This window comes from Oculina patagonica, chromosome 1, assembly GCF_052425735.1.
Source record: "Oculina patagonica isolate OP01 chromosome 1, crgOcupat, whole genome shotgun sequence".
Classification (NCBI taxonomy): Eukaryota; Metazoa; Cnidaria; class Anthozoa; order Scleractinia; family Oculinidae; genus Oculina; species Oculina patagonica.
In genome coordinates, this window is record NC_135758.1 from 46188068 (window position 1) to 46201672 (window position 13605).

General features: G+C 37.6%; 1 protein-coding gene across 2 annotated transcripts in view; it reads right to left on the minus strand.

Annotated features, from left to right (window-relative positions):
* Nucleotides 1–13605, minus strand: part of LOC144633741 (uncharacterized) — a 101967-nt gene that overhangs the window by 83606 nt on the left and 4756 nt on the right. For both annotated transcript variants that reach the window (XM_078492611.1, XM_078492604.1), the window contains 14 exons: nucleotides 13170–13280; nucleotides 12101–12220; nucleotides 11777–11873; nucleotides 11178–11396; nucleotides 10022–10398; nucleotides 9308–9475; nucleotides 9098–9208; nucleotides 5794–5910; nucleotides 5572–5662; nucleotides 3930–4304; nucleotides 3456–3578; nucleotides 2776–2898; nucleotides 2492–2614; nucleotides 1492–1617 (listed from right to left, as the gene is read on the minus strand). In XM_078492611.1, coding sequence (XP_078348737.1) covers nucleotides 1492–1617; nucleotides 2492–2614; nucleotides 2776–2898; nucleotides 3456–3578; nucleotides 3930–4304; nucleotides 5572–5662; nucleotides 5794–5910; nucleotides 9098–9208; nucleotides 9308–9475; nucleotides 10022–10398; nucleotides 11178–11396; nucleotides 11777–11873; nucleotides 12101–12220; nucleotides 13170–13280 — 2281 coding nt within the window. The remainder of the gene's footprint in view (nucleotides 1–1491; nucleotides 1618–2491; nucleotides 2615–2775; nucleotides 2899–3455; nucleotides 3579–3929; nucleotides 4305–5571; nucleotides 5663–5793; nucleotides 5911–9097; nucleotides 9209–9307; nucleotides 9476–10021; nucleotides 10399–11177; nucleotides 11397–11776; nucleotides 11874–12100; nucleotides 12221–13169; nucleotides 13281–13605) is intronic.

Genomic DNA, 13605 nt, shown 5'->3' on the forward strand with positions numbered 1-13605 from the left:
CGGAGTGTTTTATGACAGTATAAAACATGGCTTAGGCTTCTTTCTTTGCTGTATGATATAGATTTTAGACACTGCGAGTGAAAAGTTTAATTAAAAATATGTACAACAAGAGCGAGTAAACAAAGATGAAAAGCAGAAAATAGTTTACGGGAAGACCAGAAAACTGACACAATTTCATTCAGTATTCGACGTAAAATAAGGCTAAGCATTTCAGGTAAGTTTGTTACCTTTTAATCTTGATCTTGTCTTTTTGAACTTCGATAAACTTCACCGACTGCACCGAGTGCAATTTCATCTCAGCATAATATAGTAGTCTCGATGACATCCGTCCCTTGCTTCGTTCGACTTGAACAAGGCGTATAATTTCCAGAAAAGCTATTGCTTCGGATATTCCCGTAAACCTTAATTGTTGTCACAATCAAGTTCCAGCATGAATAGACGATTTAAGAGGAGATTGTCGAAGAAAATCTTTGAAAGAAAACTCTCTCGCTCGCTTTCCTTGCGAGTTTCATTCAACTCAAGCAGTGGACACCGCGCCACAATTTTTCCCGCCTCACTTCGTTTACATCAAAATGAAATGTCCAGTGGATTTATACTTAAAAAGGAATTTAATAAAACAATTATTCCATTCGCCCTTGTTGGATACGAGTGGTTATAGCCAACGAACAGTCAACGACGCGCGAAGCACTCGAGGAAAGCTGACGAAAAACAATAAAACATGATTTTTCTATGTTTTATACTCTGATAAAACATAGGTTTTTAGACAATCAGAGCGCGCGTAGACTCCTATCTATATTATAATACAAAATAAAAGCGCGCTTGGCTAACTTTCGAAGCTGTCTATGTTCAGGTTATTTTGTTGGCTACAAAGCGATTCTACTGCACAGTCAGAGCGAAACATATTTAAGTCATACGTTAAAGTAACAACAGAATAATCTTTAAGGTTGTAGCTCTTTTTGCTGGTGGGTTCAAGCTGCTTCCCCTGTAACGAACGAACTACCAAACGAACCCATTTCAGGCTGTCTGTTTTTGGTGAAAGAGGCGAAATGTAAAGGCGTGGCAAAACGAGGAATCATGTTTCCAGAAACACTCGTAGCGCGCATGTTTCCCCAGTGTTTTTCGGTTTTGCATACGCGAGGCATTATCCAGCGTCAATTTTCGTCTCCAAGAAGCAAAATTTGCTTCTACTACATCTCAGAAACATTCCGTGTTTCAGAGCGGCATGGAACCATGGAAAAACGAGGAAACAATTACGGAACATATTTCCTCGCTTTGCCGGGCCTTTAGTTTGTCTGTAAATCTTGGAAAAAATATTCAGTTACGTTATGTAGTTAACAGGAAGGTTATTGTAAGCCACCAACTCAGTAACTATTTGTCGAACTAAATTTAACTGTAATCTTTGTGCCTTGATGATGTAAATAAGGTAATCAAAGAGCTGTCTAAATAAAAATGTTTTATCAAATTAATAAAGATATTATGTTGGATAATTACACTTTGAGCATTTTCTGCCATTTCCAACATGTCCAGCTTTACAAGTGCACTTGTAAGATCCTTTTGTGTTGTGACAAACAGCACTAACATCACAGCTGTGGGACTTGGTAGTGCACTCGTTTATATCTAAAAACAAAATAATAAATTTGATTTAAAGAAAAGAAAACAAGTTTTAGATTGAAATACATACGTGAATACGTACTGACATTTTATTGTAATTGTTTTTAAGGGGAACTGAAGGAAAATGTTTTTCATTTTATTTTAATTTTAAATTGAAGACCTAGAGAATTATGTTCGAATATTGCTACGGGTAAAGAGATTTGCAAATGATATAAACGTCCGCGCGCGTGAACAGTGTTATTTCACTGCGAGATTCTTTTCAAAATGTTGTAGTGCTAGAAAAGAGTTACCGAAAGGTAAGTCAGCTCATTGTTTTAAAAACGAAATGGCTGAACTATTTTCTGCCAACTCAACATCGTGAACTATTTTGCTCACGGAGTGAAGAAAAATATTTCTGGTTATACCATTACTGAGCATTTGGATGAAAAGTTGTGATCAAAGTCCGGCCCGTTGAACCCGTTTCTTCAGCCAAAAGGGTGGGAAATGTTAATTATTTCGAGAAATATACCGTCAGGGTTTTTTGCCGTTGGTATGTTCAGCCATGCTAGGTTGTATGGTCAAGGGTAAGAAGCCTGGCGAAAAATCTCTTTGCCCCTCCTCCCATCCTACCAGGTGGAAAGGTTGGTATGGATCAAATGACCTCACCCTGTAATAATTTGCTCATTATGGAAACGGCAAATTATGTCAGAGTCAGCTTCATCTGGCCGGGTTAGCGCAACGATCAGCTGCCGTTCTCCAGATGATTGCTTTGTAACCCCGCCCTATTTCCCACACGGGGAGAAGGATCTGGTGTTGAGTACGTAAATTAATGAAGCTACTATGATGTTTAATGCGTTAGTAATTATGTTACAACAACAAAAATACAATATTTGACAGTTACCAGTGCATTTTTTGCCATCTCCACTATATCCAGCTTTACAAGTGCACTTGTAAGATCCTTTTGTGTTGTGGCACATAGCATTAACGTCACAGCTGTGGAAGTTGGTAGTGCATTCGTCTATATCTATTAAGACAAAAATTGGAATTAGGCTTGTTTTCCAAAAAAAAAAAAAAAAGATATTTTTTCTTTCTTCATATTTTACACAGCTCAAGGATTAAATGGACATGTAAGGGACTCTTCGACAAGTTTAAGTTGTTCGATGTGAGAGTGTAATAGATAGTTACCAGTACAGTTTCTTCCATTTCCAGTATATCCATGTTTGCAGGTGCAGTTGTGGCCTCCTTCAGTGTTGTTACAAACAGCATTAACATCACAATTGTGGGAGTTGGTTGAACACTCGTCTATATCTAAAAAAGGGGAAAACATTGCGTTTTAACGTTGGGATTTTTCTGTTGGCTATCTGTATAATCTCTCATGGGAATAAGAGGTAGGTATGTGGAGAGAAGGGTGGGAGAAACCCACCCTTGTTTCAGTTAAGTGCTCAGGTTTTTAAACCCTGATCGTTTTTCGTTAATTTAATGAGATGACCTGTTTACGACATGGCACCTAATTTTGTGGATCGATTTAACAGTATAACCCAAAAATCACATCACATTTGACTAAAAAGAAATATATAATTATATAAAAAGTCGAAATAATGTCTTCTCGTTTTGTTTCGGTATTTTCAGTATAAATATAAATCAACCACCCAACGGCTTGTCCTCCCTTCCCTTCCCTAACCGATCCCCCCCCCCCCCGCCTGGTTTCTCAATTTTTCATATAAAGGTACCTCAATAAAAAAATTATGTTATCAAATAAACACAAAGAGCTGGGTTTTTTATTGTTCTAAAGGTCTTCTTACTGTTATAAAGATGAATCCGATTATTTCAGAATGATAATACTGAAACGTTTGTTTAATAGTTACCAGAACATTTCCTTCCATTTCCGTAGAAACCAGCTTTGCAAGTACAATTGTATGATCCTACAATATTTCGACAGACAGCGTTCGCATCACAGCTGTGGTAGTTAGTAGCACACTCGTCAATAACTAAGAAAAAAATGACAGCATGTTTTTTGTCATACGGCAATTCGCGAATTCGGTCAAAGATTTTTCATGTTTGTGTTTCAAAATGTAAACCCATACAAGTAATCCAGGAGAAAAAAAAAATACTGAAGGAATTTGTGAAATGTATTAACAACAGATAGCCCCCAGCAACAAAACCTGCGATCAGGCGTTCTTTTTTTTAAAGGACGTCTGATCGCAGGTTACAAACAACAGAACAATAAATAGCTTGTGCAGCAGGCATTCATGAAATGCGAAGGGGAATTTTTACACTACTAAGAAATAGCAAGCGTCCTCAAAAGATGTTAGCCATTTTGTTAAATAAGACTGTTTTACCTTTAAAACAAGTAAAGTTGTGGCAGCTATTGCAGGACACGTCATTCCATGTGTATCCATGCATCGCGCCAAGGGTGTGCACACAGTCCTGCTTTTTGTGATCGTTTGGTTGCTGTGGAGCCCAAAATCTAAATGTACTAATTTCTCTGTTTGTCCAAACAAACGATCCTTCCACACTTCTGTCATTCAGCCCTATCCAGGATCTTTCTCCGTTATGACGGTGCTGAATGTAGACGTTTTCTTCCTGATTGTGGACCGTCACCAGATGTGAGCCCATCGTAGAACAATTTGATACAGCAGTTAGCCAAGAGGCACATACAGAGCTGGTAAAGTAGCAATAACCATTGAAATAACCCCATCCAGGCTGGCATATCTCTGCATGTATGAAAGAAGAGCAATCATAGTTAACCAACCAGTAGTTACAGCACTACACTTTAAAAGGTTGGTAAAGGATATAGTATTTGTGAGATGTGACTGATTTACTAAGCCTGCGCAGGCTGATGTGTCTTTTGGCTTAATTATTGTTCATTTTTTGGTTCCCCTGAATGGACGTGCCTGAGTTATTTACTGAAAAACTGAAAAATGGTACTCGAATTTTTAGCTTACTCTTAATTTGTTTTTTTTTTTGGCCGTAAATCAATTCAAATGACACTTTCATTTTCCAAGGAAACTTAATTTGGACCTCCCATAACCCGAATTTTTTTTTTATCTCTTCTTTATTTATTGATTACAGGTAGAGCGAACGATTATTTGCAAAATAAGGAAAGCGGGTTTAAGGTCGCGCAGGACCCTTGCAATCATTAGTATGTATTTATTTAAAGAGTATGCACGAACTGCCGGACGACTGACGCCGACAACAAACGAAATATTCATGAGAATGTTTGTTTTTAAACTCTTTTGTACAAGTAATTACTAGTAATAGTTTTCAGCTTTGTGCCACGTGCGCTGGAACATAGGAAATTATCATAAATAGATTCACAGCTTTGAATATATCACGCGTTGTTGTAAACATTGACTCGGAAGGTCTTCGGAAGCCTCAAAACCTTCAATTTTGTGTCCACGTTTTCTCCGCCGATATAGAATTTCAAGAGTTGATTCGCGAGGAACATAAACTTGGTGTACTCTATTGTGCTCTGGCTAGAGCGAATTTTTAAATTTCCTTCTCAAAATGAAGATAGCATGTTTCAAAGTTTAGATTTCACATTTTTACTCTCTTAGAAGCCATTAACTTGTAGCAGTTTTTGAAATCGAAAATTTCGTTCTAGTGGGAGCACAAAAGAAGTTACGATTTATCACTACGTTATATAATCATTTAATTTGGTGCGCTGTGCTAGCTGAAAACTTGGACACAAAATCGCATTATCTTCAGTTAAACTTTTAAGGGCTTGTAACATCACAGACAACGGTCATCTCTCAGTAAAAGGACAATCATGACGTAATTCCATCATCCCTGAGTATCCTTATTAAATTTTAGAGGAATCGATATTCAAAATGTAGTGAATTAAAGCTTTACAAGATAGCACTCCAACAAGAAATTTGACTAATGAATTTATTAATGAGCAAGGGTCCTGCGCGACCTTAATGTGAGTAGAAAAATTATTTCTAATGTTAATTTCACAATGTAAACTAATTGAGCTCCTACCTGACAGTACAGTGTAAGCAATGTATACAGGATCGTATTTTGCCTCAAACAATTCTTTGAAACAAACACGAAAGCCAGTCCTATTGATGTACTGTAGAATAAAACGAATTAACAAGGGATGAGATAACGATGCGAAAACAATCCTGCAAAACAAGTGTTTTTTGCTGTAGCGTTGTTTGGAAATGTAGACAGGGAAGAAGTATTGTAAATGGGTAATCATACCTCTACCCAAGCAGTTATTCCAATATGAACTGGACTTAGATTCCCTCCTTTTGATGAATGATCGGCAGAAACAAACACGTTCGGGGTTCCGTTGTAAAAGTTGACAAAAGTCACGTCCTTGAAAAAGGCAAAAAAGCATGTTTGTTGAGAGAGTACATTCAGTTTTATACGATACGAGTGACAGTGATCTTTGTAGTTCTTCCATGGAATTGTTAAGAGCAATTATGTGTATGAATGAAGCAAAGTGGGAAATGAAATTTTTTGACCCTCTTTCATATTTTGCATGTAGTTACATATTCAGGGGGGATGTACAAAAATGCCCTATTTTAAGGTTGCAACCTTATTGTTGTCATGGCAACACCCATCGTTTGTTGGTGTCTCTGAACCTAATTTTTCGCTCAGAACATGCTCAAAAATGTGACAAATGTAAACACCTGTTTCTCGAGTCCATTAAAACACTACTGTCCAGGACTTAAATGAAATATAAAGTCACCATTCTAGTTTGAATTGATGTATCAGACATTTTCTTACATTAAATTTACAACGACTAATCAGTCAATTAACAAAGTGCGTTTTCGGCCATTTTGGGTTGATGGGTAAAACATACCAAATGTTTTTTTGAATTTCTCCAAAAGTACACCTGTTCCAGACCAGAAACTATGCAGTCAGTTTACACATATATCCTAGCTGCTAAAAATGTCAAGATCTCTGCGGGGCGGGCTCTTTTATATTTTTGAGAATTTAATGAACCAGCCTCAAAAATCAGGTTTTGCATATTTTGGCGAAATTATTATTTTGTCTGCTCACCAACAAAAACACTTGCAACAGTGAAACTGCTCTCAGTCGCAAATAATCTTACCTGCTGAGTCATTTTCTAATTAAAACAATCATATTTAACCTTTGTGTTGTAGTCAATATCGATCAAAATAAGCTTATTATACAAGAACTTCTCCAGTTCACCATTGCCATAATGGCGTCGGTTCGTTTATCGATCATTCATATTCAACACAAAGTCAAGTGCCTGTACCTTTTTTTCTGAGGATCATGTTGCTGTATATACACCTTCAGTGACTGCAATCTGGCTAATTTCCGCATATCTGCACAAGTAATAGCAAGCTTAGCAACTTTAACTTCACTGAGAGGACTTGAGTCAGCAAGCCTCGACAAGGGACGTGTAGTTTTCATCTTGGATTGAACACAATTTACGTTGTCTCGGGTCTCTTTATATATGCAGCAGGCGGTCAAAAAATACAAAGACGTAGACTTTCGTGCTGACTCAAGTCCTTTCAGTAAAGTTAAAGCTGCTAAGCTTGCTATTACTTGTGCAGATATGCGGAAATTAGCCAGATTACAGTCACTGAAGGTGTATATACAGTCACATGATCCCCAGAAAAAAAGGTACAGGCACTTGAATTTGTAAGCAAATGAAAGATCATCGCAGTAATGTACTCAACTTAAGCAGTTGAGAAAAGCAAGCCTAAAAAAATTCAGGCTTGAACGGGAATCGAACCAATGACCTCTGCGATACTAGTGCAGCGCTCTAACCAACTGAACTATCAAGCCAACTGGGAGCTGGTCACTTGTGAGTTCGTAATATATCCGTGGATGGAGAAGATATGAAATGAATATATGAAATTCATATATTTGTACTGCGGATATACATTTTAAGCAAATGAAAGATCATCGCAGTAATGTACTCAACTTAAGCAGTTGAGAAAAGCAAGCCTGAAAAAATTCAGGCTTGAACGGGAATCGAACCAATGACCTCTGCGATACTAGTGCAGCGCTCTAACCAACTGAGCTATCAAGCCAACTGGGAGCTGGTCACTTGTGAGTTCGTAATATATCCGTGGATGGAGAAGATATGAAATGAATATATGAAATTCATATATTTGTACTGCGGATATACATTTTAAGCAAATGAAAGATCATCGCAGTAATGTACTCAACTTAAGCAGTTGAGAAAAGCAAGCCTGAAAAAATTTAGGCTTGACTTTGTGTTGAATATGAATGATTTGATCGATATTGCTTACAAAACAAAGGTTAAATATGATTGTTTTGATTAGAAAATGACTCAGCAGGTAAGATTATTTGCGACTGAGAGCAGTTTCACTGTTGCAAGTGTTTTTGTTGGTGAGCAGACAAAATAATAATTTCGCCAAAATATGCAAAACCTGATTTTTGAGGCTGGTTCATTAAATTCTCAAAAATATAAAAGAGCCGCCCCGCAGAGATCTTGACAGTTTTAGCAACTAGGATATATGTGTAAACTGACTGCATAGTTTCTGGTCTGGAACAGGTGTACTTTTGGAGAAATTTAAAAAAACATTTGGTATGTTTTACCCATCAACCCAAAATGGCCGAAAACGCACTTTGTTAATTGACTGATTAGTCGTTGTAAATTTAATGTAAGAAAATGTCTGATACATCAATTCAAACTAGAATGGTGACTTTATATTTCATTTAAGTCCTGGACAGTAGTGTTTTAATGGACTCGAGAAACAGGTGTTTACATTTGTCACATTTTTGAGCATGTTCTGAGCGAAAAATTAGGTTCAGAGACACCAACAAACGATGGGTGTTGCCATGACAACAATAAGGTTGCAACCTTAAAATAGGGCATTTTTGTACATCCCCCCTGAATATGTAACTGCATGCAAAATATGAAAGGGGGTCAAGAATTTTCATTTCCCACTTTGCTTCATTCATACACATAATTGCTCTTAATATCTTTCTTAAACTGACATATACCATATTTTTTTCCACACAGTGACCATTTTCTCATTTAAGCTCCATTCTATCGCTCAGCTTCCACGAGTCCCCTGTAGCTCAGTGGTCGCTAGGGCGTTTGATAGTTGTGCGGAATTTAAAGGTCATAGTTTCCACTCCTGTTGGGAGACCTCAGATTTTTTTGTTGGTAGCTTGTCTCATTTCCTGATTAACATCTTTATTAAGTCAAAACTCGTAGCAAATGCTTAAAACACGCGTTCTTTTCTTTTGAACTGACAAGAAATGCCCGTTTAACTGAAATATGGAAACTTCGAATCCATTTCTCTCTCGCGTGTCAGCTTGAGTGCTAAAATTTCGATAAGTTTTCGTTGACTGCATTAAAACTGTTGCCATACTATGGATCATTTTAGTAACTTTATTTTTGCCTTTATTGCTTAAATGTTCGGCGTGAACCATCTTACGTTCTTACTATGTCGCTTTATTATCCAACTTCACACAGTAAAGTACAAATAAGTAACCACTTCAAAATACAAGAAAAAGTTTTCAGTTTAATATTAAGCAGGCGACAGCTTACCTTGCAGAAGGCGTTATTGTGATCACCAGGAGGAGGTTTCTTGTTGGCAAAGTATATTGAGTTATGTTCTGAAAAGGGAGGCTTGTGAAGATACGTGAACGCCAACCAATTCTAAAAAACAACATTTGAATGCGGTTCAAAATATAATTATATTCGATGTTGAATCTCCAATATATCGTAACCATAAGGAAACAGTGCGTCGACACTTACAACAGAAATATATTCGTGGGATCCTGCGTAGTTTTGCAATTCCCTTAAACAAACTTTGAAGGACGATTGCGTGACATCTTCAATCCACACACTCGCAGCGTCACGCTTTAGTCCAGAATGGTGGTGCTCAGCAGTCACAAATACTGAAGGTTTTACTGAAAACTTTCCCTGGTAAACAACAATGGAAAGAATTGTGAGTTTGCAACTGACGCTGGAGCAGTAGACGAGAATCGTAAATACCAATTAAGTAACAAATAGCTTATCCAACTCTGATTGGTTTTTTCTAAAAAATGTTTTTAACAAAACACACTCTCCATTCATTCTCTCACTAGTTGATCTTAAATTTACATCTACGAGTCAGTCAGTCAGTCAGTCAGTCAGTCAGTCAGTCAGTCAGTCAGTCAATCAGTTAAAATATCATATTCCGTTCATATCATATTCGTAATTTGAGAGTGTGCTGAAGCATATTTCGGTGACAGGTTAACACAAAAATTGCATAAAAAAATCCATTAAGAACCGGTGTTAAGCCTTAGCTTTTCTTTGAAAATTTCGAGCAAATCTTATTAACAGGTCATCGAAAATGTCCACATGACAATTTTCGGTCTGATAATCGACTTACAGAGGTTGACAGCTTTCCATTTTCAAGTTTTTTTTTTGTGACCAGTTACAAATTATGCACTGAATCCTAACAAGGAAACAAGAACTGTCACTTACTGATGGAAAGTTTACAGCTTTACAAGTCGTTCCAGTCCACCATTGTGGGAATCGTACTTTCCCAGCAACGCCACCCACTGGAGCCCCTTGGTACGCCATGAAATTAACTGTCACGTTAGCACTGGACTTTCGCTCGTTATAGCCTGCTGCCATCACACACGCAGTGAATTGATCATAATTCACATTTTCAACCCACGACACAGCAGCATCATGTACATATGTCTTGTCACTGGTATCGATATGGTTGACAGTGATCTGCACTTCAATGGGTTTATCAGGATAGAACACGTAAGACTTGAAACGAATCACTTCACAGTGAGAGTATCCCAGTGATGGAATATGTGGCATGTGACGGCGACCTCGCTGAAAAGGGAATCCTAAAAAGCGAAAACAACAGTATCAAATAAGTAAATACAGTATGACTGAAAAAAGGATTCACTTCTTCAATATAAAATTTGGTAGCTTAAGGGACCATTCATGATTTTTGCCAGGGGGTGGGCTAGCAAGATTCATTGTAGACAAAACCAAAATAAGTCGACCCCCTTTCAGACAAAAGAAAAACATAATGACCCATCCCCAAACAGGAACTAGCCCAGTAACAACTAGTGTTTATTTTGTAACAAAAGCAGGCTCCCATCCAAAAACAAACTAGTGACGAAAACACTAGTGAAGGATAAAGTGACAGTGAGGAGGACATCGTTCTTGTGCACCACAGTAGCTCAGTTTCCTCAGAGAGTGAAAACAATTTGGAGGAAACTCCCCTGGTGCCAGTTATATTCCACCAAACAGTGATCTGGACAAAACATTACAACATCATTTTTACGAAATCAAGACTGTTTTTTGTATTGATATTAATACTGTAATACACATGATCATAATTGAATAGGTAGCCGGCCTCTTTGTCTGCAACATTTGAAGGTGACCCCCCTCAGAACATCCTGGATTTTTTTCAAGACCCCCCACCTCAATTCTTGCCAGCCCACCCCCTGGTATAAATAATGAATGTTCCCTAATTTCTCAGCATTTCCTGGGATTGTGTTGCCCAGTTCAGTGATCAATTTAAACATTTTAAACAGACTAAAATAAGAACAGGTTATTCGTTAAAATTTATCTGTTTAAGTTTTTCAATGGGCGAGTCAAATGAGACACTTCTCACCTTCACAGCTACCAGGATGTTGCACGGTGAAATTCAATTGTTGTAGACACATTTCCTGTTCAAACAAGCACTCATTGTCGTATGTTGTGCCATTTGACGAACAGACTGGTTCGTGGTAGGATGGGCAACTGTCTACACATACACAGCGAGCATCATAAGGCCCAAACGCCTTACACAGACCGTGATAATGACAGGTAACATCCAAGCAGGGATCCAAGTCTAGTAAGAAAAAATGCAGTTCAATTGTTGCTTGTTTAGACAATTTTATTTGGTCTAATTAGAACGTTACTCCTATCTCGCTGTTTTCCTACTATTTTCTACAACTGACTGAACGCACCTTCGATTTTTTCACACAAAAGAAGGTCTCTTCTAACCTTGAAATTTGTTTATTATATGATTGATAACTGCGCGCTCTGTCGATTTTGAAATCCCGCTGATTACACACTGGATTGTTTTCCACTCGGTCCAATTGCTTTTTTTCTATGGTCAACAAACTTTGTTTTGGAATGCAATTTAAAAATCCCCCTTGCCCCCAGTCCCGCATTCAAAAGTGTGTATGGTAAAGGGAGAAAGTTCTTCTCTAGTAAGTGCTTACTAACCTCCAATCACAATATAATCCACTGTGATGGTATCCTTACTCTTGGTCTTACTGTTGTAGTTTCTAACGCACACCTTCATGTCTTTAGTGGATGAGTGCTAAGAAAATATGATAGGTATGTTAGAACGATCAGGCTACATACATCGCAATAAAAATAGTAATAATTAACGTTCTTTTAGCAAGGAAAGCAGAAATGAGGAGTTTGAAGGACTATAAATAGTGAATTTTTTTCCTGAACAAAAATTCGCTGAACCTTTCTTAAAACTGAATCATTTATTAATACATTCTCCTGGCCATGCGCTCCTGACTGCATTCATTTGCTTACCTCAACCCAGGCGGTGACAGCGTTACATTGAGACGAATAGGAATAGTTATTGTTGTAACTGTACTTTGGAGTCACTACCACTACAGGAGGAGCAAAGAACGGATCTGTGAAGTTTATTGTCTGAAATATGAAATGTGTGAGGTTGTTAAAGCCGATGCAAATTTTTAGGGAGCTTGCAGTTAAACTAACTTAGTTTTATACTGTTTGTTAACAGGGTCAAAGCAAAGCTAATAATTTAGAATTGGACTACTAAAAGTTCTAATAAGTGCTATTTTTATCCACTAATTTATCTTTTTTGAGTCAAATGAGCTAAGTGAATATTCAGCTCTCCTCATTTTCATTTTCATCATTTTTTCCTCAACGTCACAAGCGTTGTTTTAGCTGGGAGGGGGAGCAGGGATGGCGCAGTGGTGAGAGCGCTCGCCTCCCACCAATGTGGCCCGGGTTCGATTCCCGGACCGGGCGTCATATGTGGGTTGAGTTTGTTGTTGGTTCTCGTCCTTGCTCCGAGGGTTTTTCTCCGGGTTCTCCGGTTTTCCTCCCTCCACAAAAATCAGCACTTCTAAATTCCAATCCAATCGGGAATCCGAGGGACACAAGTTTGTCAGTCGTAAGACTGTTACGTGCAGCCCTCGTAAAATAAAGACGATTTATTTATTCATTTATTTGTACGCCTAAAGGGTTTCGTAAAATTAATTTGTTAACTTGAAACGAGAGTAAAAGATCGATTTACCATCGTAAACCAGTTTAAACTGGCCGGGGAAAAAATGATCTCAGTCATATAATTTTGTTTTCCAAAAATGTTTTAGTGGAAAACAGCTTACTGTTATAAGTTCTTGAAAGTTGTAGATATACTCATACATTTACATTCAAAATGGTTTAACGTTCCTCAGGCATCTCAATCAGGTCAATTATGTCGCTCACAATAAGTGAAAAAAAAGTTTTCAGTAGTAGAGCGTTTCTTACAAGTTCAATAAAAACATATAGAATAATATGGAACTGGTATCCAGGTCTACGAAAACGTTAAAACTAGCTGTAGATTACTGCTTGTTGTTTACTAAAATCTTACCTGGCAGAAAGCATAGTTATCTTGGTGGGATCGTGTGTTAGTGTTGTTAAACACAACACTATTGGTCAAGGTAAAGTTCTCAAGTCTTAGAAGGGTAAATGCCATCCAGTTCTGCAAAATGAAAAAAAAAAAAATATTAGGTTTTCAAAAGCAAACACTGAATTATTGTATGAACTGATGCCAAGGGACATAAAATTCCAATTATACTTTGCTATAAATTGAAGAGTCAAAGAATGAAGACATGAGACAAGATCGAGTGACAAAAAAAAAACATTTTTTCGCTACCGCTAGAGCTATGTACAGACCAACATCCTTCCAGCCACTCAGCGAGATATATTACAAATGAACCACATCCATCATTTCATCATAACAAAAAGAAAACATTTTTTCCTATTCTTGGAGGGTTCTTAAAAATGACATTGTGTTGACGGGAAAA